Source organism: Balearica regulorum, chromosome 8, assembly GCF_011004875.1.
Source record: "Balearica regulorum gibbericeps isolate bBalReg1 chromosome 8, bBalReg1.pri, whole genome shotgun sequence".
Taxonomy (NCBI): Eukaryota; Metazoa; Chordata; class Aves; order Gruiformes; family Gruidae; genus Balearica; species Balearica regulorum.
Window position 1 is genome coordinate 27571015 of NC_046191.1, and position 26771 is coordinate 27597785.

At 47.0% G+C, this 26771-nt stretch overlaps 1 protein-coding gene across 7 annotated transcripts in view; it reads right to left on the reverse strand.

Annotated features, from left to right (window-relative positions):
- PACS2 (phosphofurin acidic cluster sorting protein 2) overlaps positions 1-26771 on the reverse strand; it is a 79818-nt gene that overhangs the window by 2918 nt on the left and 50129 nt on the right. For 4 of the 7 annotated variants that reach the window (XM_075760232.1, XM_075760231.1, XM_075760229.1 and 1 more), the window contains exons 13-22: positions 26287-26422; positions 25469-25573; positions 23967-24073; positions 23099-23253; positions 19618-19728; positions 17433-17541; positions 10210-10252; positions 5928-5970; positions 4587-4722; positions 1068-1294 (exon numbers count right to left, since the gene is read on the reverse strand). In XM_075760232.1, coding sequence (XP_075616347.1) covers positions 1068-1294; positions 4587-4722; positions 5928-5970; positions 10210-10252; positions 17433-17541; positions 19618-19728; positions 23099-23253; positions 23967-24073; positions 25469-25573; positions 26287-26422 — 1172 coding nt within the window. The remainder of the gene's footprint in view (positions 1-1067; positions 1295-4586; positions 4723-5927; positions 5971-10209; positions 10253-17432; positions 17542-19617; positions 19729-23098; positions 23254-23966; positions 24074-25468; positions 25574-26286; positions 26423-26771) is intronic. The other 3 variants (XM_075760234.1, XM_075760230.1, XM_075760228.1) reach the window with 1 other exon arrangement.

A 26771-nucleotide genomic window follows, 5' to 3' on the forward strand; every position in this document is an offset into this window, starting at 1 on the left:
ACTCCTGCTTCCACAGGAATGACTCCCAGTACCATGGGCACGAAGATGTTGTGAAGGACAACTACTGGCAGTTGAATATAAGTGCAGAACTGCCTTGCTGCTTCCTTGAAAACAATTCTCTGCAGAGCTGTTCTCAATTTCTAATGTTTCACATTAACAAGGCCAGGAGCAAATACAGAATTACTGATGATATTTAACATGCCTTTTTTGTTTGTTTGGAGAAAATAAACTCAAAGCCATGAGTTTAAGGGCAGAAGATTAAACAAGAAAAAAGTTAACACCAGGCTTTGTGCTGAGAACATTTCTTTTCTACCTCCTTTCGTCCCACAAAGCACTCTGTGCAAGAACACAGGAGCTTGTGTATAAGAGCTTACGCTTGCTGAAACCCTGCTCTGAGTGACATCATCTCTTGTACGTACATGCACACCTAGCAATGGCTTGGCAGGTCTGGCTGGTGCATTTGTCCAGCTGTGACAGTGGTGTTTTAACATGATGACGTCACGCCAAATCCAGCAAAATGCCTGCTGAGGCTGCTGCCATATGCTGCAACATGATGGAATGCACACGCGTCCTGCCTCTGCCTGCACCTCTGTCGCGTGGCAGAGGAGAGACCAGAGCAGGGAGCTGTACAGGCTGCGGGGTCTGCCTGACTCTGGTGGTCGGGGCACAAGCTGCCTCTCACCTCATCCAACACCCCAAACCTGCACCAGGCGGCTCACATGGAACACAGGGAAGGTGTCCCGAGCAGCAGACATCCTGGCTTTCTGCACAGCCACCCACAAATGTCCTCGCTCTGTCCCCACCTTTGTTCTTTTGGGCCGTACCATCACAGCTGTTCAGCTGTAAGGGTGAACACATCCCCTTTTCACAGCACAGAGGAACCACCCTTTCAAACTCCCATCACCTTACACACTTCTCATCTACAGACAGACTAGGATTTTGGGGATAAAACTATGACTGAGGTGCTGTAATGCAGGACTGACAAATCAGTCAGCCCTGGAGTGGCAGAACAGGGAGAGCAGCATTGCATTCTTGGCCTTTGGCAATAGTAAATGTGTCCACCTTACCTTTCTTGTTCTTCTCTTTTGTCACGACAGTCATGGACATCGTTGGAGTGGTGGCAATCTCACCGCTGGCAGGTAACCTGCTGACCTGGAGGGACCGGAAAGTGCATTTCAGTGTGTTTTTGGTAGTGGAGGGGTCCTTCTTCTCTGGGTCTCTCTTTCTGTCCACGGGTGGAACTGCAATCCAGTAATCCACCTGCAGGCCCATCAACTCAGCACCGAGGCTCTGGCTGGAAGACAAGAGAAGAAAGTAATATCTGTGCAGAGTTCCCCCCATCTGTGTTTTTTCAGAGTGGCTGCCATTTGTGACCAGATAGTCAGAGGACAAGCGCCTGGCTCTTTGGGAAATCAGGCAGCAACGTTTTGTAGTGAGATCCAACAATCACAAAAGCATGAGAAGTCATCACTGAGTGACGCAACTTGGGTCACATTACGTGGTGGCATCGGCTTAGGCAATGAGCTGAGACAAGCCGACCTGCTGTGCAGCCACAGGGACAAGCAGTGGGAAAAGGAGCAGACAAGCAGTTTCCTAACATGATGCTGAGTTCAGTGATGCAGCCAAAGGCAACCCCTGAAGTGGCCCAGATCACTTCCAGTCTTTGAGTGGGGAAGAGAGGCTGTGAGCACCTTGCTGCTGCCTCCTGAGCACTGATGAATGATTGTAGGCTTTTTGGCACAGTCAAAATCAACTCTGAACAGGAGTGAACAAAGAGTTGATGGGTCCCTGAACATTAGGCACTCAGTTCCCAATCTCCCTTAGTTGCTTCCTGACTTGTTCATGAGCTTTTCCTGTCACCGGCTGCTTCCCTCCCTGTCCAGACGCTCCACCAGGTCACACAGGATCTCTGCTCTCCCCAGGTCCCTGTAACGGAGTTGGCATGGGGCAATCTGCCCCGCAGCCCTGCTAGGGAATTCCAGTGCTGGGAAAACACTCTGCCAGTCCTGCGGTGTTTACTAAACAACGGCAGATTTCAGCATGCGATCTGCTGTTGAAAACTCCCGCGCATCGCGTGGTAACGGATGTGCATCACCAAAAACACACTGCCAGTCTTTCTTAAGCCAGAAAAGGGAAGGTGAGCAGCCTAGGAAATTCCACCCCTTGCCTGCCCCTGCCTCTTGCTAGCTAACCCTGAGTGGAGCAGGGGTTTATCATTCAGCATGCCTATGGTGGACAGCCTATACTTCTTCCTACACAATGACAGAGTGTTGAATAATATGCAAGTACTAGACAAAAAACTAACTCAATTTATCTACTGGCCTGTGTCCCCTCTTTGAGAAATGGCAATTGTTAAGGAAGACGAATCTGTGATCTTGAACGAAATATGCATCTCTTTACACCACCTGTCTAATAAGAAACTCCCAAGGTAAAACAAGGACGTCCCATCGTTAAGGTCCTCTTGGCAAATCATTTCCTTTTCTTTGCCATTTATTCAGCTGACAGCCAGATCGTAAAGCAGAGTTCATCTTTGATCACCAAAACCAATTTCAGAAGTGAGATTCTTTAAGGATGATGTTTTGGAGATGCAGCATTGGATTTTAAGACTTCTTCGCATCACATTTCTCCTTTGCATCACATTTCTCATCTCAGTTGTAAAGACAAAACATCCTAATGTTCACTATGCCCAGACAGGATTTTCTGTTCCATTCCAGTTAAACACGGGGCTTAATCTTTCAGTCTGGGTCACCCTCCACCCCCTGTGCTATCACATACAGATCAGTGGAGACGGAACAAGGTTGAACCTAAACTTCCTAATTTCTTGATGATTTTACCACACAGCATGAAACCAAAAAGTACTGCATTCCTAGAGCCAGTATGTGAACTTCAGATATATCACATCCGTGGCTCTCAAATGTAATAGCCTACACGCATGGGTACAGGTTCCCAAACCACTTCCACCTTTGGAAAGCCCACACAGAGCTCATGCATGAGAAGTCAGCTCTGTGCTTCAGAGCCTGCGCAGCCCCCCAGCTCTCTGCACCGCCAGCCAGCTGCTGCTGGGACCAGCCTGGGGCAGACAGGACTCTCGTGCCACCGAAACACAGGGGGCCAAACAGGAGGCACTTGGGGAGCTCGGCCTCCTGGCACAGGCTAGCAGCCACTAACACCTTCCAGTCACTGGGCACCTGCTAAACAGAGTTCCACATTTCCATTTCCTCTTGTTCAAAGGAAACTCTCAAGCCAGTTTAAGAAATCAGAGGTTAAAGGGCCCTGCAGGGTGTTCTGGGGTGGGCAGGAAAGGTCCCCATTCTGTCTCCAACAGGGACAGTAGGAGACGCTGCTTAGGGAGAGCACGTGAGCCCAGTCTCTAACTGCAGAGCATTCCCTTGGACTTCCCCAGCCTGACAATCACAGGATTAGGGACGTTAGAGGGGACATCCTGGAATCATCCTTTTGTATCCATTAATGGATCTGCTGTCCATGAATTTGCGTAACCCCTCTTTGATCTGCTGTGACAGAAGTAGCAGCCACAGTCCCAACACGCCTTTTCTGCTGTATGCGGAAGTCCCTTCCTTTTTCCCTTTTCATCGACCTCTTGCCAGTGTCACCGCATGCCCCCAGGTCTTGTACCACAGGTTTGGTGAATGACAGTTCAAAATTCAACAAATCCACCACCACTGTGATTCTGCAAAACTTGAGTGGCTTACCTCTTTCCTCCCCCAAACCGCAGAGACCAAGTGCTTCTAGTCTCCCCTCACAAGGCTGCTGCTCTGTCCCCTTGATCTTGTTAATTCCCCTGAACCTTGAACTTCACCATGTGCTTCTGGGTACCAGAACTGCACACAAAACGTTAGACAGCTACACCGATGTTTTGTGCAGCAACAAAATGAGAGTCCTGGCCAGGGCAATCCTTTACTGGCAGTTTTCTGGGGGTTTCCTCCCTTCACCCCTAAAATTTTCAATTAAGCCAGAGCTTCATGTTGCCTACAGGTGCTGTCTCCTTACTGTCTGGATATGCTTTCAGACACACACATGAATGGGAACTGCAATTCCACTATTCCACCTTACAGCTGTCAGCTCTCCCCTGACAGAGAAAAAGTCTGCTCCTTCCAGAGTCACTCTGACCTTAACTCACTTGGTCCTTAAAACCATAAAAATCATGAGGGATTAGGCTAGCACCCACCTGTTTTAAGGTCTGTATTTTCTTTGGCTACATATCTCCCCAAGAGACTACAGTCTTAAGCGGAAAATACCCACAGATGGAGAACACAAACCTTCCCAAACTGGCTGCCACAATGGCTCATCAGAATCAGGGTTTCTGCCAGACTATCAGAAACAAGCCTGCCCCTTCTAGTTCAAACGTCTCTGCCCTTGAGAGATGCAGCTTTCCCATCGGGTGCAAGATGCCCTCTGCCCTCCACAGCCTCTTGTCAGCCAACAAGGACACAGTCACTCCAGAGGCAAAAGAGGTGAAGGGGAAAGGTGACAACTTCAGGTGTTTGCTAGGGAGGAAGAAAGCAGAGCTATGGGTTTCCCTTTAGAAGGGTTTTCCTCTCCCATGTATATGTCAAAACATGCTTTACCTTGAGGACGAAAAGCTGCCTGTGACAGACGGTGAGGAAGGTGGTGTGGGGGAGGCTTCTTTCACAGCAGGAGACACAGAAGGTGGGGTAGAAGAAAGGACACTGGAGCTTGAGGGAGCTGCGTCATCAGAATCACCTTGCAGAAAAGAAGTCAAACTGTTTGTCTGGGTTCGTCTCACAGCCCAGCACACTGGGATAGCTCAGTCCTTGCCCACGCTCCTGCTGCACAGGTTTTCTTCAAACTCAATCCAGAGATCAGCCAGCCCATCAGTTCTGACTGCCTCCACACTTAAACCACAGGACTTTCTATGTTCGGGGAAGAGGCAGGCACAGACATTCACACTCCTCTGGGCTCTCCTAGGGTTTGCTCCCAGCTGATTTTGAGCCTCCTGCACAGTCAGAGCCAAGCTCGTTGATCCCTGCTGGGGAATCTCCCCCTGCAACCACTGCAGGGCAGCACCGCTCCAAGACTCTTGGAGAATCCAGTACCTCTGGGCTGATCACAGGGATCTCCCCATTCCCCCAGCTTCCACCCTCCACAACCAAGGCATCATTCCCTTTAGGATGGTGGGAGCACTGTGGCAGCTAGGAGCAACCCACAGAAGGGCTGACTCCACACACAAACCTATGTGTAAACCAGGTCATAGGAATCTGGGTTTAATACTGAAGCAAATGTAAGAAACAATCCAAACAGACGAGGAAAAAAAATATTCCTGACTAGTAATGCGTATGAAGGAGGAGGAAAAAAGCTCACATTTATAAAATAGCAGTACCCCATGTCCATGTGTGTAAGCAGGTAGTATCATGTAAATCAGCTTTGCATTGCCCCATTAAAAAAACCTGGGTCTAAATTTGTTGTCAGATTGGCAAACTGGTTGCCTATCCTGGAGTTCCCAGTGTTAGGCACATGTTTGAGATTGATCTTATTAGACAATCGAGCCCAGTGTAGGGAGACAGGCATGAATTCCTGATGAACAGCCTCCCCAGTTTGGAGCAGGAACCTCAACCAACCACAGCAGTGAATCCACCCACTGAGAACACACATAAGAAAAATGGGTATTTGCACATATACGAGTGGAGCTTCCCTGGATGAGGGTGTGGGAATTTCAGCTGGCCTGGAGCTCCTTGTAAAGTAACAAGAAAAAAAGGCTTCTTTCAAGAGAGAGGCCTCTCTTTCTGCAGACAGCTGCTGGAAGTGAAGGAGTAGAACCGGGAGCTAATAAAATCCAATTCCATCTTACAGATCTCCAAGACATCAGCAATGGGCAAGTTTGTTCAGCCTGTGAAGTCAGGCTCCTACCACCTGTACGACACAGAAAGTACACACAAGATGTTTGTTACCTGACGTTGCAGAAGATTGTTCCACTATTCCAACCTTCACCACCTAGAGGGGGCAAAACAGAAGAGTTCTATGAAACAGGAGTCTCCTGAACTTCAGGAACCCCCAAACTAAGCTCATCCCTACAGCCCCCTCGGCACTGTCTCTGCAGGCAAAGTAGTGTTAAAGTATGTTAAAAAGTGGAGTTTTCTAAGAGTCGGGCAGGTCCCAGCAGTGTCCAGCCAAGTAGTAGCAGCTCACAACCCTTCCCTGACCTATACAAAAGACAGCATAGACCCTATGGAGCCGTTCCAGACCTGCACAGCTCTGAACGGCCCATTGTCAGCCCCAAGCTATAGCAACTACAGTCTGTGACACCTGAGGGAATAGGGCAGGGAGGAGAAAGGAGCATAAACATCCCTTTAGCACTGCTTTGATACACCTGCTAATTACGGACATACTGCTTCCACTGCACAAGTGCAGCCAGTTCTAGAGTGCAGCATAGTTAGGGTTTGTTAGGAAGCCACAAAAGCAACAAAGTACAGTTTCTGATCAGAGTTTTCTAGTCTCTAAACAAGGGAAGTGCCCGGCAAAGAAGATAAAGCTCCTAGCAAAGCCTCTGGACACAGACATGGATAAACCATCACAAGGACACGTCAGAACGATCCCAATCACATTGTAGCAAGGATACAAATGTATTCTGATATGGCCAAACACGAGCTAGTACATTTAGGTTGATGATAAATACCACCGGCAATAATCTGTGGAACAGAGCATGCTACAAGCACAAGCTACCAAGAACACATTATGCCTAGAAAGATAAAATGACCCTTGGTGATATAAAAGCAGGGGCCTTCTGTAGTGATAATCTGCTACGGTGCACAGGGATCATTACTCTCGACATTGCAGAGGAGAGATCCTTCTTAAGGTCCTTAAGAAACTTGTATCTGGGCTGACATCTACCTACATAAATGTCAACAAATGGGAAAGAGCTGCAAAGGGATCTGAAGCCAATAAAACCTGCTTTAGAATGAGAAATGATGTCGCCCAGTCTACTTAGTTTGAAAACAGAAGATCATTAAGTTCAGACATGACCATGACTGGATCACATCTCTAGGGAGCACATTTCTGTGCTATGGGATCAAGAAAAAGAACCTAATCATTAGAAGCAAAAAACTTTGCGCAGTTCGGAGTGGCGGGGTGTACGCTCAACACTAGATATCTTGGAGAGCTGTCAGGCTCTCTGGTGGACTCTCTGTTAGCTCCAGTCTTGGAAAAGCCACTGAACTCAGCAGTGCGTGCAGAGGCTCCCTGAGGGGTCACTGGCTTGGGAGGAGGCTGCAGCTCAGTTTGGCCAGTCTCCATCCAAAGGGCAACAAATCAGGCTCTGGAGTCCAGCAGTCGTTTGTGCTGTATGTGCTACACACCAAGAGGATGTTTCACAGCCTGTAACTAGCTGTGAGCAAGAGGAGGCAAGGCAGAAGAGTTAGGGGAAGAACAAGCAAGACAGAAAACTGCCTACAGCCACCTTGATCCACAAAACAGACAGGAAACCTCTTCTGGCCTTTTCCCCCTTGCTGGCTGACTGAAGGTGCTTGAGTTCAGACACATGGGAGGAAGACAAGGTTAAACACTTTCCTTCCCTCCTCTCAGGGAGGCGCTTGAGACTGCTGCAGTCCCAAGAAGCCTCCATCCAGGAAAGCTGCAGCAGCCAGCCTCCTTTCCCTGCACGAAGGAGGCGCATCCTGCTAACTCTCCTGGCAACTGGGTGTCGGCACAACGCAGGCACATGAGCATGCAGCCTCACCACCCGACCCCAGCTTTCATGCCCCACTGGCCCCTTGTTGAGGCCACTTCAGAGCCCGGCTGAGCAGCACAGCACTGCCCTGCTCACTTCTGGGTCAAAGACTGCACAACCCAGCTGCAGGACATCAGTTTTTGCACACTAAAAGCCAGAGTCCAGCCAACGTCAGGAGTCACAAATCCAAACGTTGCTGGCTCCCTCTCTTCCTTGGCCAACAGCTCCAAGCAGGCTGCAGCTGAAGGAAAGAGCTTCAGTGTTCGTGTTCAGCCTCAGACTTTGTGAGACACATGCAACTGGCTTTTCAGAGTCTCTTCAAGTGTGTCTCATGGGGAATTACTGTGTCAGAAACACTTCAGAAGCAAGAATAAGCAGCATTGGTTTGATCCTCACCACCAGCCAACATAGGAAGTTAGTCTGTGCTTTCAAGGCAAGTTTTTTTGGGGGTTGGCAGTGTTATACACACAACAGATCTGTTCGCTCTTCCCACTTTCAGACAGATCCAGACTAGAAGAACATTGCTAATATCAGATCATTTTAGAGCAACTGGACAAACACTGAGCCCCATTTGCTTGCATATAGCACTGAACTAAATCAGCCCCAAAGAGAAGCTTTGCAGAGCCTAGCAGCTGTAGTGAGACGAGTCCAGGAGCTTCCAAGCCCTTCTGGGCTTTTCATGTTACTGGGAAAGGTGAAACAGCTGCTTCGTAACAACAGTTCTTCACCAGCAATCACAGATTGTGGGAGGGACAAGATCAATCATAGCAAAGCTAGCAGGGAACAAATTAGGAAGATGCGTGTCTCTCCTTCAACAAATAAAAGTAGATTGTCATCTCAGGAACACCACAGAGAGAGACTCTCACTCCGAAGAGACACCAGAGTGAAAGCAGGGTCAGTCTGACAGCAAGAGAGACTAAGCTCTTTAAATGCCTTGGGATTTCAGATTAGCTCTGACGCACTGACAGACATACAAACGGGAATGCAGACAAGTCAGCTTAACAGAGAGAAGGCAGAACAAGACAGCCAGCATGCAAGAAAGAGAAGCTATAAGAGAGCAGCAAAAACTGTGAAGTGGACATCCAGTAGCTGAAGAGCAGCATCCTGGTTTCGGCTGGGATGAAGTTAATTTTATTTCTAGTAGCCGGTATAGCGCTGTGTTTTGGATTTAGGATGAGAATAATGTTGATAACACCCTGATGTCTGTAGCTGTTGCTGGGTAGTTGTAGTGTCTACGCTAAGCCAAGGACTTTCCAGCTTCCCACACCCTGCCAGGGGCACAAGAAGCTGGGAGAGCACAGCCAGGACAGCTGACCCAGGCTGGCCAGAGGGATATTCCCCACCACAGAACGCCATGCTCTGGACAGAACTGGGGAAGCTAGCCGGGATTGCTGCTCGGAAACAGGGCATCAGGGTTTTTTTGCAGGTGGTGAGCAATTGCATTTGTGCATCACTTGTCTTATAATATTATCATCATCATCTTCCTTTGTTATCCTATCAAACTGTCTTTATCTCGCATATCTCACATTTTTCTCCACATCCCACTGGGGGCGGGGGGCAAGGAGTGAGTGAGCGGCTACGTGGTGCTCAGTTACCGGCTGGGGTTAAACCATGACAAGCAGGTAGGGGACATCCTTTTGGCCACAGGTCAATGACTTTATACCTAAAACTTAATGCATTGAAGAGCATGATCAAATAAGGGGAGGGAAGCTAGAAAAGGCAAAGTACATAGTGTAGAAAATACACTGACAGAAGCCCAAACACACCGCTGCCTAAATGCTCTGCACTTGGCCACCTGAGCTGGGAATATTTAAAGATGAGGACAGGAGGAAAAGCCAGGGACTACTATCCCAAATACATAGTCACATAATAAAATGCATTAAACAGCTACTGCCCCAGAGTCAAACTTAACAGTGGTATCCCTTGGTGGGATGCACTCTCCACCTCCCAGCAATGGATGGGATATTAAGAGGACTGGAGACCATTCATGACAAGCACACAGAGGACTGACACTGGAATAGCAAATTTGGCCAAATCAATCACCCAGGGCAATGCTGGGCACAGCAAACCTGAGAACAGGTTTCCAGGAACACACCACCTTCCTCTGCACACGGCCCAGCAACAATTCTCCACCAACGAGGTGCTTTGGTCTGCAGCAAAGACAGGCTGTGGATCAGAGCACTTCAGCGTCACACTTTCCTCTCTGTATTGAATGAACAAGGCAACAGCAAGGCTATGGTGCCTGCTTCAGCACTGGCAGGCAGGTGGCACCGAGCTGCCCAGAGCCAGCTGCCGGGAAAGTAAAATACACCCTGTAGTTTGTTGAGAGATCGTAGAGGTTTGCTTACATACCAGGCAGTTGCATCCAACCATCAGATGCTCATGCAGACACTCTACCTTAGAGCACCCAGTGCTCCTGCTCCACCCCAGAAACCAGCTAAGTTTGGGTTAACACTCGTGGACGTATTCTAGCTGGCTCGAAACAGCGTAACTAAGATAACACTCACCCCGACAAAAGGAATGAACTTCTGCGAAGATTCTTCATCAGGGCTAAAGACAAAGAGAAGAGAGTTGTTAACAACTTGCTTCCACACCGGGCACAATACTCACGTTATATGTGGCATTCAAGCATGCAGCAGGGACGGACAGTATGCAAGCGCCAGTCCAATGTCTCCTCTCAAGGCCCCCTGCCAGCACGCTAAGAATCTGCATGGGTGGGGAAGAGCACGCAGCTTATGGCACATCTCTGGGGGAAAGGTCTCTTCCTCCCTCCCTCACGCTTGACAGAGAAACATGCTTTAATGGCATGGCAGTCATTACGGACACACGACCTCCTACTGCAAGGAAATGGATCTGTGCCACAACAACACGGAGAACTGTGCGTTACTTACTAGTACCTGAAGCGCTCTGCACGCATGGCCTTCACGCGTCCCACCTTTGGAGTCATGAGCCATACCTTGCATATCCCAGCATCGCTAAAGCAGTTAGCCTGCCACGGGGTTACAAGCCGTGACACGTGGTTATTTGTATAGCACTAGCAAGTACGTACACACACGCACATTCACGCACACAGATACATGTTCCCTGCTGCTGGGAGCTTGCAATCCCTCAGACAGGCACACTAGAGAGGTCAGGCACCAGAGCACACCGGGTAAATCAGGACGCCAACTGGAGAACAGCAAACAGCTAAATCAAACCGAACAAAACGTACACCATGTCCCAGAAACAGCTGAAGACACCACTACACACGTTTTGAAAGCAGGAAGGCATCAGCCCCTCCTGCTCTGGCCCTGCCCAGGTTTCAGAATCCAGAGGGTGGAGAAGGGCCAGCAACAAAGGCTACAGTCAAACTTAGCAGGAATTAGGGAGAGACTCGAAGACAAGAGGAGGAAGACTTGAGTGAGGAGGAAGGCAGGCTGGGAGGGCCTGCAGAGCCACTGTTCCCTTCAAGGGCAAGAGAGATGAACATGCGCCCACAGGGTGAGGAGAGGACTGCAGAAGCACGTCCATGCGTTCGGAGGAATTACAGTTCAGCAGTGGAAGTGACTGCATGGGCAAAACACACGACGTCTCCCAGTGGCCAAGCACAGGAAACAGGTAGGAAGCAGACAAACACTGGGATTTCTCATGTTTCTCTTTTTGTGTATCCCTCAGTGCTCGGAGCACTGCAACGTTCAGAGGAAAACCATCCAGCATTGCCTTCATCCAGAATATTGCTGGGTGCAGCGCAACTACTTCAGGAAAGTAGGTATTTCTGTGCTGTTTCCAGCACAGATTGGAAATGCACAAAGGTTGCCAACCACTGTGTGATTAGCACGAGCTGGACAGTTTCCTCTAAGCCCTATGGAAAGAATGGCATAGAACTGTAGCAACCACGACTCAGCTGGAGCTCCCTCTTGGTCCAAAGCAGGGCGTGCTTTTGCAAATAGCCTCTTGCTTTGACTCAGCTCTGCTTACTCATCTCTACAGCAAAGCCAGAGGCTTTGCTCCCTTCCTACCTCACAACCCCAGCCACTGCACCTTCACTCTTCCCCCAAAGCACATAACAAAATGACCAAGTCCCTGATTCTGTGTTGGAAGCCAGAAAGGTCGCACACAGCTGCAGGCCCCCCAGTAAATATATCTCCTACGAACACATATTTTCCAGCTGCAGTTTTGCAAAGGGAGAGTATAAATCCACAGAGCTGTTGGGAGAAGCACAGAACAGAGGCTCAGCTTTCTTCTCATTTCTTCAGCTCCATGGGCTGAGAAGCAGGCAGAAGCAAGTCCCGCTGACCAAGCAAGGGAAGCACAACAGTCGCCTAGTCATCTCTCAGCTACTGGATGGCTTTGGTCTGAGCTCTCAAAAAACAAACCATGCCCAGTTCCAGCAGAAAACTCATTCTTGTTCCCCCTGGGAGCTCAGACTCCCACTGAAGAGAACTCAGGGGCAATTCTGAAATAAATCATTTGCTTCAGTCACCATTTATCACAGCTCACAATGATGCACAGACTGTTCCTGAAGCAATCCAGCTGGATTTCAGCTCAGCTAGTCTAGTCCTGTCACACGTCCTCTTGGGAACTCTGATCTTGCACATGTGACCCTGAAAAGGTAGCTTATCAAAACAGCTGCTCTTCATGTGGATGGAAAGAAAGATGAGATGACCATGCTTGTTCTCCACTTCCTCTTTCATGCTTTCCTGATTCTTGTCCTTCGGGATCCCAAAATATTAATCCAGAATCCTTTCACCTTGGTAATGGTCTCTTCTATTCTTCCTACTGCAGTCTCGCAACTAAAATATCCCCTGTCCCTGGAAAGGCAGCTCTTCCTTATTACCCAGCCTGCACAGATTCCCACGGCTGCAGAGGTTTTACCTTCGTAGCAATGTCCAAGGTATTGGCTTTATCCATAGGGTTTCTGAAGGCCCCGGTATCTCACCTATCATTTAAAGCCAGACCTGACCCTAGTTTGTGATTTTTAACAGTGTTATTAATACTTCACTTCTGTAATTCTGGGGAAAAAACACCCCACACTAAATTCTGGGGAAAACAAAAAACCAGACCTATGCAGAGAGGCTAGAAAGAAAATCTTTATCTGGAGTAGAGAGTTGTCTAATTACTATTTTTGCTTGAGCAAAATCCATCCCCCTGCAATCAGTCCTTCAAAGGTACACTGTCCAGAAATGGACTAGCAGGCTCCCTCCCTACCCCAAGAAATTAATTCAGATTGAACAAAGACATATAGCCAGATTTATATGTTTTAGGACTGTTAGAAAGGACAAGCAGCCACATCACCAGGAGACACTCACCTGACAAAGGGAAGGAATAATCTCTCTCCCTTCTGGGGCAAAGTACAAACTAAGCTGTGAACCACTCAGATATTGCAGTAAGAGGGACTGAATAATCACTTAGAACAGTTATGCCAGTTATTAGCCTTTCAGTGAGATTTCATTTAAAATTTAAGCAACCCAAACCAGATTCAAATGAAGCCAGACACCTGTGATTTCCCAGCAGGAGGGTCTCAGGTACTACCTTTACTCCAGCCAAGTCCTGCAGGGGGGCAGCAGGAAAGAGGGGACTTCTTTCACCGAAGGACTAGCAAGCGTCTAAGCCACTTCAGGCCAGGCACTCCCAACAACTCTCCAAGGTTCATCTTTGGTACGAAGCATCTGTCCTTCCCACTGGGCAACTGCAGCTGTCGGCTGGCTAACACTGTCCCTGTTCCACCACGTCTCCAGTGCTCAAACCAAACAAAGGGACAAAGCATCTCCAGGTCCCCACAACACATCAGACGAGTCACTTCCCTGCTTCCCTGTGAAACTCCCATCCAGCACCCTTTATGTTCCTACAGTAGGCTGGACACACTCAACAGGACATCCAGCATTTCTTGAGCCTTGACTCGACTCTGCTGCACTGCTCTGCCAAGCAAGTGGCACAAGTAAACTCCTGTTACGTTTCCACCAGCTGCCCAAGGAGGTTCATGCAGCAACCAGCCAGGTGACACGGGCACTGCTGAGTCAAAGGAGGGACCCGCTCCATTTTCTCCAGCTGTGTTCATGTTCAACAACCGCTGCGCGGTGTGTTTTAGAAGCAACACTCAGAGAAATGACCCGGACTCTGCCTAGCCACTGCCTTACAGAGCCTGAGAGACATGCAGCAGGCAGGAAACAGTGTCACCCCTGCTTCCAACTGCCTGGGAACCCTCCAACCCAAGGCACTTGCGCTCCACCGAGCAAGAGTTGGGGAAGTGCTCTACAACACACCAGAGTAAAGAGCTTTAGGTAAAGGTGTAACTAGGTAGAAAATGACCCAGCCCTCGCCCTGACAAGCGAGCAGTGCTTTTACTTCCAACAGCCAAGCTGCTCCCCAGATTCGTGCAAGGGCTATCCAGAAGCCACATGGCATGAACTGTGCTAGACACTGAATTACAGTGGGTGACACCAGCCCAGGTTCTCAGAACTGATCAGCAATCCAGCTACACTGGGAATGACTGTGGAGTCTCAGGTCTCGCATACTGCAGGGTTTCATTCAAGAAAGCAATGCAGACAGATATCAATGTCAATGATACACCCCTCCTAGTGAGAGGCTCGCCTCTGCCACCATGCTCTCAGCTCCCCAGATGTTCCCCTGGACTGCAGTGTTTCTTGACAATTCAGTAACCAGTAAACCTCCCAGCACTCACAAAGTCAGTCACCCAGTGTAACACAGAGGAGCTGAAATGGCAATCCATTTCCTTCCTTAACCCCTTCCTCATTGCCAGACCCCCTGATTTCAGGTAAGATCAGCAGATGCTCCAAAAGAACGGGACAAAGCTTTCGCACCATTGCAGTCCATCACAGGCAGTACATGCACCAACCTTTCGCCATGACAAACAGAACAAGGGGACAGGAAGGAGAGCGGAGGTAAGTCAAAATAGGAATAGCTGGCAATAAAGTTATAAAGCAGCTCATCACATACAGCTACGCCCTAAAGACTGGCTTGGCTTTCCTTGGACCACTAGGGCTTGTTTAACAGAGCAAATGCTAGGGTACTGGGAGATTTATCTTGCAATGAATTTGTAGGTAGCACTGCTGTTTCTACAAGGACCACTGCCTTGAAAGTTGGCCTTGGAGAAGCCATTCACCTCTGGCCTCAAGGGAGAGGGAGTTGCAGTAATTTTGTGAACTGAGGACAAAATAAATAATGTCCAATAATCATGATTCGAAGCAGGGGACCCTGCAGAGCAAGGGGTCTTGGAGGCAGCTCAGAGTGTAACTCCACTGCTAGCATACGTCTGTCTCCTCTTTCTTAAGCTCAGAGAAGTCCCATACATTTGGGATAGCCTGGCAGTAAGAGATTACTCCTCAGTTTTTTTGACTACAGGGAGAAGATTTGCTGGTCTGCACTCAGACACTAGAGCTGAACCCCACCCTGAGCCACTGAATGCCAAAGGATGGGAACTGAAAAGTCTTTGCTCAGTCCTGATCCTTTCAGAGCTACACTATATCCTCTGATGGCTAGGAAGAAGGGAAGAAAAAACCCTACCTTCTCCGTGTTTTACCACTGAAAGCTGTTCTCTCACTAACCCCTGCATTCCCACTCAGTCTGCATCCCGGGAACCCCTACGTGTGGTCCAAAGGCAGAGCAGTCGTTTTCAACAATGCGTTCTGCCAGCAGGTGCCATAGTTTCAAAGCAGCGAGCAGAATTTAACCTAAAACACAAACTGTGCATCCCAGACCTGCAGAAACTGTTAAACAAGGCACAAAAGACCAGTTCATGGAGGAAAAGAGATAGGAGATGGGAGAGGGAGCCTAAAAGGAACTGATACCTTATGGTAAAATCAAAATGAAAGCTCTTTTTCCTTTTCAGAAAGCAACCAAAGAAAAAGATAAATATGTTATTATACTTACAACAAAGAGATGCATTCATTTAGATAGTGCTAATGGAAATACAATTTCTGTGTTGTTTTTCACAATACCCTAAGTTGCTGACAATTTCTAAAGAAAGCCACACGGGGAGATAACTGCCCATCACTCCATGGGAGAGCTTGTTCCTCTTGTTCCTCTAACTCACTCTCCAGTTTGCTCATGAGGTACTTAGCTGAAAGTAGAAGTTATTTTAAAGCAGACACAACAGAGATACCAAGAGACTGCAGGCTATGCCACGAGTCTGGCTAAGAGTCTCAGCAACATCTCTTCTGCAGGGTTTCAGCCTGATTTAAACCTATCAACAGCTTCAAGCATGGCACTACCAAGTCCAAAGCGTCTAAAATCCAAATGGATCAGACCAGCTTGGTAAAGCAGTCATGCACACTGCTAGGAGGGCTAAGTGTGCGTGTGTTGCTGAAGTACATTTCAGATGTTTTTCAACAAAGTGAGAAATTGACCTTTCTGGGCACATTAGAAACTCAAAATTATTAAACGTGTTAATGACAAACATGAACATGTAACAGAATGGAGAAGGCAGTGGAGACCAGTGCAGAACCCAGCAATCAAAGGGTGCAGAAAAGGAACAAGGCAGCCATCAGAAACGGGTTCACACTGCACTAGCGGTGTCTGAACTCCATAGTGGTAACTAAGGTAAGTCTTCACATCAAAAACAAACTAAAAGATTGAAGATAACAGCTTTGAGTACCTGTGGCTCTCCAAACTTCATCTTTATCAGGTTAACATTATAGAAGTTCACAACTACATGAGGAGTGTGCACTCTTTTTAATGGACTAGTCAGTCTGGAAATACTTTCCCTAGGAGAGCATGAAGAATGGGCTAAATTTTACTGAATCATTTCTGCAAAGTAATGCAGAGCAGACACAGGAATGGACAAGCAACATACAATGAGCATTTAAAAAAAAAGGGAAAAGTAATGACTCGACCCACATCTTTAATCCCTCCTAGTTTTTATGCAAAGGAGGCACCAACGAGGAATGTTAACGGACCAAAAGTGAAAAATCAGATATAAGATGGGAAGAGTAGTAATTAACAATTAACATCATCCATGCTACATAGGAGATTGCTAGTCCTTAATTGAGAAAAAGCACGAGCTGAGTGTTTGTCCTGCTCTCAGAAATTATTGGGATGCAAGTTGGAGTCTATTACTCTCCTCTGTGCCTCAGAAACAATGCATCTCTACCCTTCACTGACAGTTACACTTCTTCCTGGACCACAGCCACATGAGGCTCTACGTACTTCTGAATCTTGTTTTCAGACCCTAATCCTCCCTCCTACAGGCTGCTTATCCCTTAAGAGAAAGTGAAATAAAACCTGGTGAATGTCAGCCCTCCCCAGTAGGAGTCCTGGTAGCCTGCAACTGCCAATCAACAGGGATTTTGTCTCTCCTGCAAGAAGCTCTGCTATTTACACTCTAAAAAGAAAGGGTTTCAGTTCCCTCGACACCGATGTAAAAAGGTCAGGTCTCATGGAAGACACTTTGTGGGGGGAATGCCACAGTCCAGTCTTACACACCTAAGGTCTCTGTGGTAAGAGATCTCCAGAACCTAAGCAGATATAATCTGTCTATCCCCCACCCTGCCTAGTCTCCACATCCCCAAACCTCTCGGATCTTCAAAGAAATCACTGCACTTAAAGTAACCACACTCTTGTAGATTCACTGTTATCTACGTGGGACACATCACGGGGTGCAGGGTACCGTCAGGCTCCCACGGTGTTTGCAATTTGGAGTGATTTTAAGACTGCTGACACACGAGATGACAAAAGCACTTTGCTTTCAACCTGATGCTCCCTCTGGAAACTCAGTATTACGTTAGTAACATACCTTTTCTGCTTGTACGTCAGCATTGCTTCAGCAATGGGCAACTGGTGTGCACAGTTTGCCCCTGCTATATACTGCGTTATCCGGGAGACAACATCAGGTGTTTCTGGAACTGCAATAGAACAAAGACAGAAAATAATTTAATTCACTTCTCAGACCATCACCAGCACTGTCCCCCATTTGCTCAGCCAAGCAGCTGATGGTATCCAGCCAGCTGCATTTGAACTGCATCTTCCAAAGGAAGCTCTGCAGCACTGTAAATCTGTCTGACCAAAAGCAAACATCCTACAAGAGCACCAAGGTAAAAACATTAGAAGGCACACTAGATGCACAGACATCTGTACACAGCATTGCTGACTGAAGTATTATGGTTATTTTGTGTTTGTTAAAATGCTTTTCTTTGAAAATGTGTACCTGCCCAGAATCAGCGTTAGACTTTCCCACACCTTGACTGTAGGTATCTGCTGAAGAAAGTGTCTAGCCGTCTCTCCCAGGGCCTTGGCGAGCTGCTCGGCTCACACCAGCGTTTGAGTTACCTGATTTCCTAATGAACTCACAGCCTTGCTGAGTTAACTCAAAAGACAGAGCCACACAAGAGTAGGAAGAGCGCAAAGATCACGTGTGCAGCAGCAAGTATGCTTCAGATCTGTAAGACTGTGTTCAATTCAAGTTGACAGGAAAACATTTTCCAAATCCCTTCCATATTTCTTTGATTTCAAGCAAAGAGCCTCAACTATGAGATCAAGGGAACACAATGACCTTCACCAGGCACTTCCATACCTTAACGGGCATTTTAACCCAGGCTCTTTGTATTTGAACGGTGAACTGTGAAGAGCTATGACTCTTTGCAAGATCCTCTTATGCCATCACAGGGTTTCTGTGCAGTTCTCAGGGCACAGATGAAAATGGAGAATCTACAAGGTCTGGACTGCACAAAAATGAAGCTGCATTTTCCTCATAGCATGCAGGCAGGCAAACAAATACGGGCTGCAGCATACAATCAACTAAGGAACAGTGGATCTCGAGCTGGATTTCTATAGCTAATGAACTATTCCTAACCGAGACACAAAAATCGAGTCTGTATTGACATTTGTCTGCATTTTCAAGTGCAGCAAGGAATTAAAAGAAACCAGTTCCAGACACCTGTTCTTCCACAAGCTTAGAATCAAGGAAAAGAATAGGTTGGGTGGCACACTGGGAGATCTCTCGTCCAGCCTCCTGCTCAAAGCATGGCTAACTTCACCTTCAGAACAGGCTGCCTGGGGCCTTGTCCAGCCAAATTCCCATCCACTGGAAAAGGCTCTGAACAATCACCTGTGAAGAGGTGTGCATCTCCTCCTCTCACGGCTAGAGGACTTCCAGGAGCATCCTGGGAGCCTCAGGGACTCTGCAATTCCAACAGGAGAACCACACTGCAATCTGCCCACTCTCATGCCACTTCAAAAACTCCAAAGCTTTTTCCTTCTAGTGAAATTTCTGTACAGGATATGCTGCCATGAGAGCATCACCCCTCAGTCAAGTCTCAAGCCTTCACGTAGACCTAGATGTCAGATGTAAATCCTCCTTTCTCCTGTTTCTTTCCGTTCTTGAAGGAATGGATGGAAAAACTGTAAGCATTAATATTTTAAGCAAATTAGTACTTTAACACACAGTGAGGCTTTACGCCGGCCTAGAATAGACTCAGATTAGAACTGAACCTTGTTGACCTGACCTACGGCAGCTCCCACAAATTACAACACTAGTGAAGAACAAAAATTTTTTTTAATGAGAAAGATCCTGACAGCAGACTTCAGAAATGTTAGGGTCATTCTCATGCACAACTAATAGAAGTTAATCTTCCCAGAGTTTCCAGTTTTCCAAATCTTTTAGACTGGACAGTTTCTGAAGGGCCAAAGAAAGCAATGTACTAGGCTTGGTAGTGAAACCCCCACATCAAAGAACAAAGCTGAGAGCTAGGTAAAACCAGCGTGACTCAGAGGCAGCTAGTGCCTCTGGGAGCCAACTGTTTGCAAACCACCACGTGGAGGACATACAAAGGTCAATATCTGAAAAGGGAATGTAGTGGAATGAGGAGAAAAGAGGAACAAAAACATTTGTCTGCTTCCTCTTGTATTTACCTGACCTTTGCTAAAATTACTCATTCAAGCCTTTTATCCCACACAGGCCAGACACAGACACATGGTCTTACCAGTGGTCTGTGCTTCAAGTTTGTTGAATAGATCTCTCCAGGCTAGATCTTGGAAGAAGTTGTTGTATCTATAATCTACAGACCCCAGATACTTGGCCACTGGATGAGAGCCTAAGAAAGAAAGGAAAACATGACAGTTGTTCTTCCCAGCACTGAACACAAGTGTGTTTTTTATCTGTAAGGAATTAAATTCCAAAAATCAAAACTACAGTAGACACCCCAGATATAAATTTCTTCAATTACACCCAAGTAATTTAGTCCAGCTTATCTCTACAAGAGCATGCAAATAGACTTCCCAGCAGACAGACTGCTTCAACACCACTGTTATCTTTCAGTGATACCTCCCCCTTCCCCCTCGCCAAATTAAATTTTAAAAGGCCAAAGAAAACAGGACTGGGAAACTGCTGAGGAAATAAATGATTTGGAAGACACAGAGCCCTACAGCTCTCCATCTCAGTCTCTCGGTTTTGCAAGCGGCTTTCCCAGCAGCCCTTCCTGCCCACAGGCTGCACCGCACGCACCGCGGCCCCATCACCTCTGCCAAGAGGAGTCGGACCCCTTCTTCCCAACACCATTCACACACCACAGCTCTTTTGCAATAATGAGAAGAGGCAATTGTCCCCAACCAGGAAACACAACCCAGTGAGGCTTGTTTAATTGGTGGAGAAGGGCTGTAAGTTCTACAAATGGGCTGTAATTAAAGACAGAAGGCAGAGTCCAAGGATTACAGTCCCCAGAGAATGTTGGCGTATGCATCAGGTCGCTGCTTGCTCTCGCTAAGCCTTATGGCTCCTCTATGAGCATAGAAAGACCTCCTTGCAGAAAGTCTGTGTGACCAGTCTCCAGCCTGCAGCCCTAGATGGAGATCTGACTTCATACTTTTACTGAGCAGGAGAGGGACGACATTTAAGTGACAAACTCGGCCCTGGGAGGTGGTAAAAATTTGCCACCTTCATTTTAGGCCACATGTGTCCCCAAACCAGACAACCTGCTCTTGCAACTGCCTCTCCAGTCTTTCAACACAGGAGAAAAGGTGTGCCAGGATTGCCCTTTCCAGTCATGCTCAGCATGAGTCTTGTACACTTACAATCAGCCATAAAGTAGTCTCAGAGTTCCTCCTAATCAGCTTATTTTTATCCTTCCTGCATACTGAATTCTCACATCAAGCTACACTTTCAGAGACTGTAACAGTTGAGTCATCAGCTGATAACTGGTAATCTGACAACTTCTTCCAAGAGAACCCCAGTTGCTTAACTATACTCACGATGTTCCAGTAAAGCTCATGGTGGAAAAACCCCACTGCCTCTTCTCAGTTGTCCAGACCAGTTCTAATTTCCAGACTTCCAGGGAAAGGTTCAAGCAGAAGGTCTCTCTGAGCTCCCCTCAGTGTCATTAGAGACTGGGGCCTAAGTTCTTTCGTGGACTCTCCGGATCACGGCTACTTTCAGATCCATCATTTCTTTTGCAGTGGAGTTTTAAACAGCACACATGGAACCGCTCTGCACCATGCACTGAAGAAGTTTTCCCACATGCTGGGAAAACACATTGCACATGGCAGATGGAGTTGGAAACAAGTACTAAACATGAGGTCTCCCGGAAAGTTCTATCCATGGGAGCTAAATAAAATGCTAAATAACCCTGAACAGTCAAAATACGCCCCAACCCTTCTTCCTATTTTATTTGCCCTTTTTCAGTTGTTTATACACTGGTTTGGACATCAAAGGAGTCTTTCAGCCATAGAATTAGAAGCACGGATGCTTACAGACACTAAACATTTCTCATTGTTAACAAACCACTGTAGGTTGACTCTTCTGTCATTGCAGCATGTAGTTGCAGGCTAAGAAGGTAAAACCATCTTAGGAAAAACTCCACCATTCCTACTTTGAAGGTGCTGCAAATAGGAGAAAGTTTTTTCCTTTAAGACGTTTATGGCATGGTCACCATTCTGTCTTTGGTCCTTTTTCAGTTGTCAGAAAAGAGAGGTTGCTCCTCAATCACTTTAATGAACTGCCAGAAAGCTGGCCAGAAATAAGCACTTGATCCGATCAGGAAATACTCCAGATTTCTATGGGAAAGGCCCCGTTAGAGAAGTTTCTATACTTAAAGTCCATTTACAAAGCATTCACAGTTCTGAAGCAGTTCCATTATCAAAGTGCTTTGTTCTTTTTTAATTACCAAAGAAAGTTTTAAGATTAAAAAATCAACCCAAAAACATACTAGCTAAATCTTGTGTTTCACTTTCAAAGAGAGAATATTTTCAGATTATTGAAGGCTGCAGGACAGAAAAGTCGTCGCCTGAGGCCAGGAGACAGTCAGCATGTGAGGACCAAAGTCTTCAGTCACACAGACTCTCATTCAAAGCATATTTAACCTTGCAGGTTTTTTTGTTTGTTTTTACCCCCTAAATGGATCTCTCTCCCTGTCAACCACTCGGGAAACTAAATACCTTCCTTACAGAAGGATCCAGCTCTCTTCCTCTGCCTTTCTCATTTGACTTCTGCAAATCCCACCACTGAATTAACAGCCTAACCCCCCTGTTCATGGTGTTGGGCAGCAGCTTCTGAGTCCTACAGCAACTGCCATCAGCTGGTCCCAAACTTAGAAGACCAGAAAATACCAAGAAAAGTGCTTTTCAAGTTTTCTGTTGCCCACATCGCCTAAGTGCCCCGTTCGCACAAGCCAAGCCTCGGACTAGACCAGCTTCTGGCATCACACCCTTACAACACCAACGTTGCCCAGATGTCCCTGCCCACAAGCATCAGTGACTGCCCGGCTTCCCAGGCCTCGCCGCTACAACATTCCTCACGTTTCTGACTACAACAAAACCCCTAACGTTATTAACAGTCCACTCTACTTCCCCCAACGCAAGCGATTTAAGCTGGGTAACTTTCCAGGCAGGTAGGCTGCTTGTGCTGCTGGAAGGGCAGAGATAAGGTGCTGGAAAACTGAGGGAAAAACCCAAGGAGAACAGCACATAAAGGAAAGGTCAAAAGATACATGTAATTTGAATAATTTAAACTCTCAGCAGTTTCAGAGCCTTTAAAAATTTTTTCAACCCCCCTGCTCCTCCATAACCATTTTCTGTGTCAGTCTCAGGGAGGTCAGAACAGTTATTGCTTTGGGAAACATGGTGCCCAATGAATTTAAGATTTTAGCCAGGGAAAAGACTTCCAGAACATTATTCTATGCATTCATTGTACCAGGACAAAAAGATATGCAAGAGCCTCCCTCTATGGGGAAAGTACTCAACCCTTTGGTTCAAAGGAAAGGTTTACAAGGGGACTTTGGCATCAAGAACGTAAAGATGAAATTCTCATGCAAGAGCAGCAACACAAGCATTACACAATACTATGACAGCATGATGTTTGCCTCATTTAACAGCCATATACCTAGCCAAAGCTTCCAGGAGGGTTTCTCCTGAGGGAACACATCACATTTAATCCATTCATCTTTCTATGAAGAAAAAGTGTTCCTTATTTACCTAGAGGGATGATCAAAAATCTCATGTAGCCGAGCCAGTCTGGGGTTTTGTGAGACAGCTGCTCTACAAAGAGCCTCAATACAGCACTGAGGTAATTCTGGGCTCCGGCCACTGCAATTTTAATTGGGTTTGGAGGCTGCGAATTGCAGTTACAGCTAGACAGAAAAAGAGGAAACATATTCATAATTGTGCTTTCAACCAGCTATTTCAGAACAAGTAAAAAAAATAAAATAGATTTGTTAATAACAACCACAGCAGAAGAGAGTTCGTTCTATACACAAGGCAGTATCACAATGATTATCAGCAACTCAAAACATTATTAATAAAATACAACATTGTTCAGTACTTTCTTAATTGGTCTCCTTGCTCCTTCTTTCAAACATTTTGATAATCTAAAGGGCTGGACTCAACTATCTAGGTTAGGATGTGCCTATCGCAACTAACTGCTGTGTCAGAGAACACAGTCAGGTATCCACAGCCCTCAGTGGGTATCTAGGGAATGCCTTGAGGAATTAATCTGGGAATTACTTGCGGCAAGAGGGAGCAGGAGCTATTTAAAAACCTACCTATTAGCTTTGCATGCTTTACTGGTTATTAGATCCGACCTATGAGGCAGTCTCGAAAGCACAATCTTTTAAAATCACCAGTGTCGATGAAAGGAGGCTTGTACCCCCACACACAGCGACACAACAGCGACAACTTTGCAGGGCTGGCGAGGGCTGAAGAGCCACGCAACTCTGACTTCAGGAGAGTAGATTAGGGAGAAGTATTTCTCAGCTGCTGGATGGAAAACTCCCTGGGGCACAGGAGCTGAGAGGCTTTTAGAGCTGAGACTCAAACACACACCACAAGCAAGGTGAGAACTTACTATCTCTGTATCCTGGAGACAATAGTGCTGAAAGCTGCCTGAATATCAGCTGAGGAGCATGTGCAGACCACTGGCAAGGTATGCTTTTGCAAGACATCTGATAGGTACTGAGGAGAGAACAGAACATTTTATAGTCCTTTTTTTGGTACAGTTTGTCCCATGAAGAAAATCTGCCTTCCCCAGCCTCCTAGGTATTCTCACACCCAAGCGTGGGCACTGTCCCCATTGCCAATTTGTGATACAACTATTTTCCCAATACCTAGTCCTTGTGCATCTGCCAAAGGAAAGTTCTTCCTCTAGGAAAATGGAAACATTGCACCTTTTTGACAAACACCAACACTACATCCAAACCATGGCAACAACAACTCTAGAACAGCAGGGTTTTTACGGCTGCAGAGAAGAGGGCGGCAGCAGCAGGCCATTTGCCTAGCAGTCAGCTACATTCCTCACGTACACACATGTTCCTCACGAGTGACTGTTTCCCGTCCATGCAGCAAACGGGAAATAAGTTAACACAAGCATCAGATATACACGGAAATATTGATGAGACTCAGCAATTATCTCACACTTTCAAATTCTGCACCACTAATCTATACATCCCAGCCAATGCTATCTTCATGTCTGATACTGCAGGCACAAGCTGCTAAAACTACTGGAAGATGACCAACAATGCTTTCTGTCCATTTCTAGAAGGCATTTCTCTGTCTTCCAAGTATAGAGAAACCGGAACCAGTAGCTCAGCTGGTATTTTTGCTCTCTCAGACATTGAGACCCTACTTCTTCCAGAAGCAGAAAGCCAAACCAGACAATGTAACTCCACGAGCCTGGCACAAGTTCTACAGGCGACAGTCACCCAGCACATGTTTATTGGTCCTCTCCCATAGATATTTTATTGCCTTCTCAGACTAAGGTTCCGAAAGGAGCAAAATTTGTTCCAAACCCATAATAAACCACCCCATGTTGCCAGCATAAGAAAGCACTGCTCAGGGTTCTCCTTAACACAACTATCACTCACTCAGAAAAGATGGGGTGACATACCTGCAGTCAGGAATCACAGGCGTGTGTGCAAGGCAACAGAGCTGACCTGAAATATTTTATCCTGTGTTCACCACCTGTGCCTAGAAATCTCAGCCTAAACCACCGGTCAGTCCTCCCCGCTTCCCCGGTCTACCACAGTTGAGAAGGAGGCTCTTGAGTGCAAAAGTTTAGCCATTCCCAGTGTGCTGCTAACCAGAAGGAATGGCATTTTGTAGAAAAGAAAAAAACACTGTAGAAAGACTCAGGTGGCAAAGCTTTACAAAATCCACAGCATCTCCTGGTGAAATGAAATCAAACCTGTTGGCACTGAACAGTCAGTATGCTGCCAGCCCCCACGCACCACCACTGCTCTTCCAACCAAGCAGCAGAACCTACTTGGTTAGTGGTAGAGCTCAAGGCCTGTCCATTCCTGAGGAGGAACAGTGAAGGACAACTGTGCTTCAGGTAACGTCTCCTGCCTTTACCTGGCCTTGCCAGTCAGAAGTATTGACAAGAATAATGTTTTCTGGCAGCTGGTCATCGGAAACCAGGATGTGATTTAGTTGGTCATACACTGTTTTCCTGGGGATCTGGAAATAAAGACACAAAGAGAACAATAGACGTCATCTCTAATCATCAAGCCACCAGCTCCAGCTCTTGCAATTCATGAGAGGTGGCTGGTCAGTGCTCGGTCACCCCATCAGCAAAAGCATGCTAGCAGCTGCGCTGGCTGCTGGGACCAACACTTATCAGCCTCTTCAATATGGCAGTATTCTGCAGGCTCCTCTATTAGCCACCTTGGGTTTTTTGGCCATTACTCCTTCTGCCACACACTTTTACTTTCACTTACATCATTTCATACCAACCAACAGTAGCCCAAGGAATTTTGGGTTAATAGAAGCCAGGAACAATCTACTTCCAGCAGGGAATTGAGTCCCACAGCTAACAAAAATGTGGCACATATGCTCTGCACAAGTCAGTCCCCTTTTGCAATTCCAAGCAATTTACCTTATTTCGAAGGAGCAATTCCTCAACACATCCTTATTCATTTCTCATCATAGCAATCTGTTCCAGTGTTTTCAGTTTATGGTTGGCTGACAAAGCAACAAGCTGGCAAAACCCAGCAGACTGGATGGAAGATACAGTATCAGCCAAGACATAAATTCGCTCCTTCCTGAAGCCACAGGGCCCAGTTCCTTTCCAGCAGGGACAGCACTTGGACCAGAAGGAAAGGGACCACAGGAGACGGTTGGAGAAGACAAAAAACTATGAGTGGCTGGAGAGCCAACAATATTTTTCACACCTGTAAGTGGTGCCGGGTGTCTGGAGAGCGTTCGTTGTCCAGACTGTTCGCTCTCTCGTTCTGTGGCCTCACTGGCTGCCTCTCCTTCAGAGATGTGCTCCTTCCCCGACGTCCCGTCTGCTTCCCTTCAGACCTGCTAGAGAGATGTGCTTGCATTCCAGAGCTGGCTCGTATCTGAGTGAGATGCATCCCCCAAATCCCAGATCACCCAGCCTAGCAATGTCAACATTGTGAGTGGAGGCATTGGGGAATCGTGCATGTCAATCGGAGCTAGCTTGAGACCTGCTAATTCTGCTCCTGATCGTGCAAAGCACGGGGTTCAGCTACAGAGCATGCTCCCAGGAGTCCCAGCCAGACTTCCACAGCCCATGCTAAGACCCACACCACTACCCTGCTATCGCTACACCAGCGTAATAGGATCCATCCATGCAAACTCCAGTCATATGCCCACAAGCAGCGCAGAAATACCTCTTCAAAAAAAACAT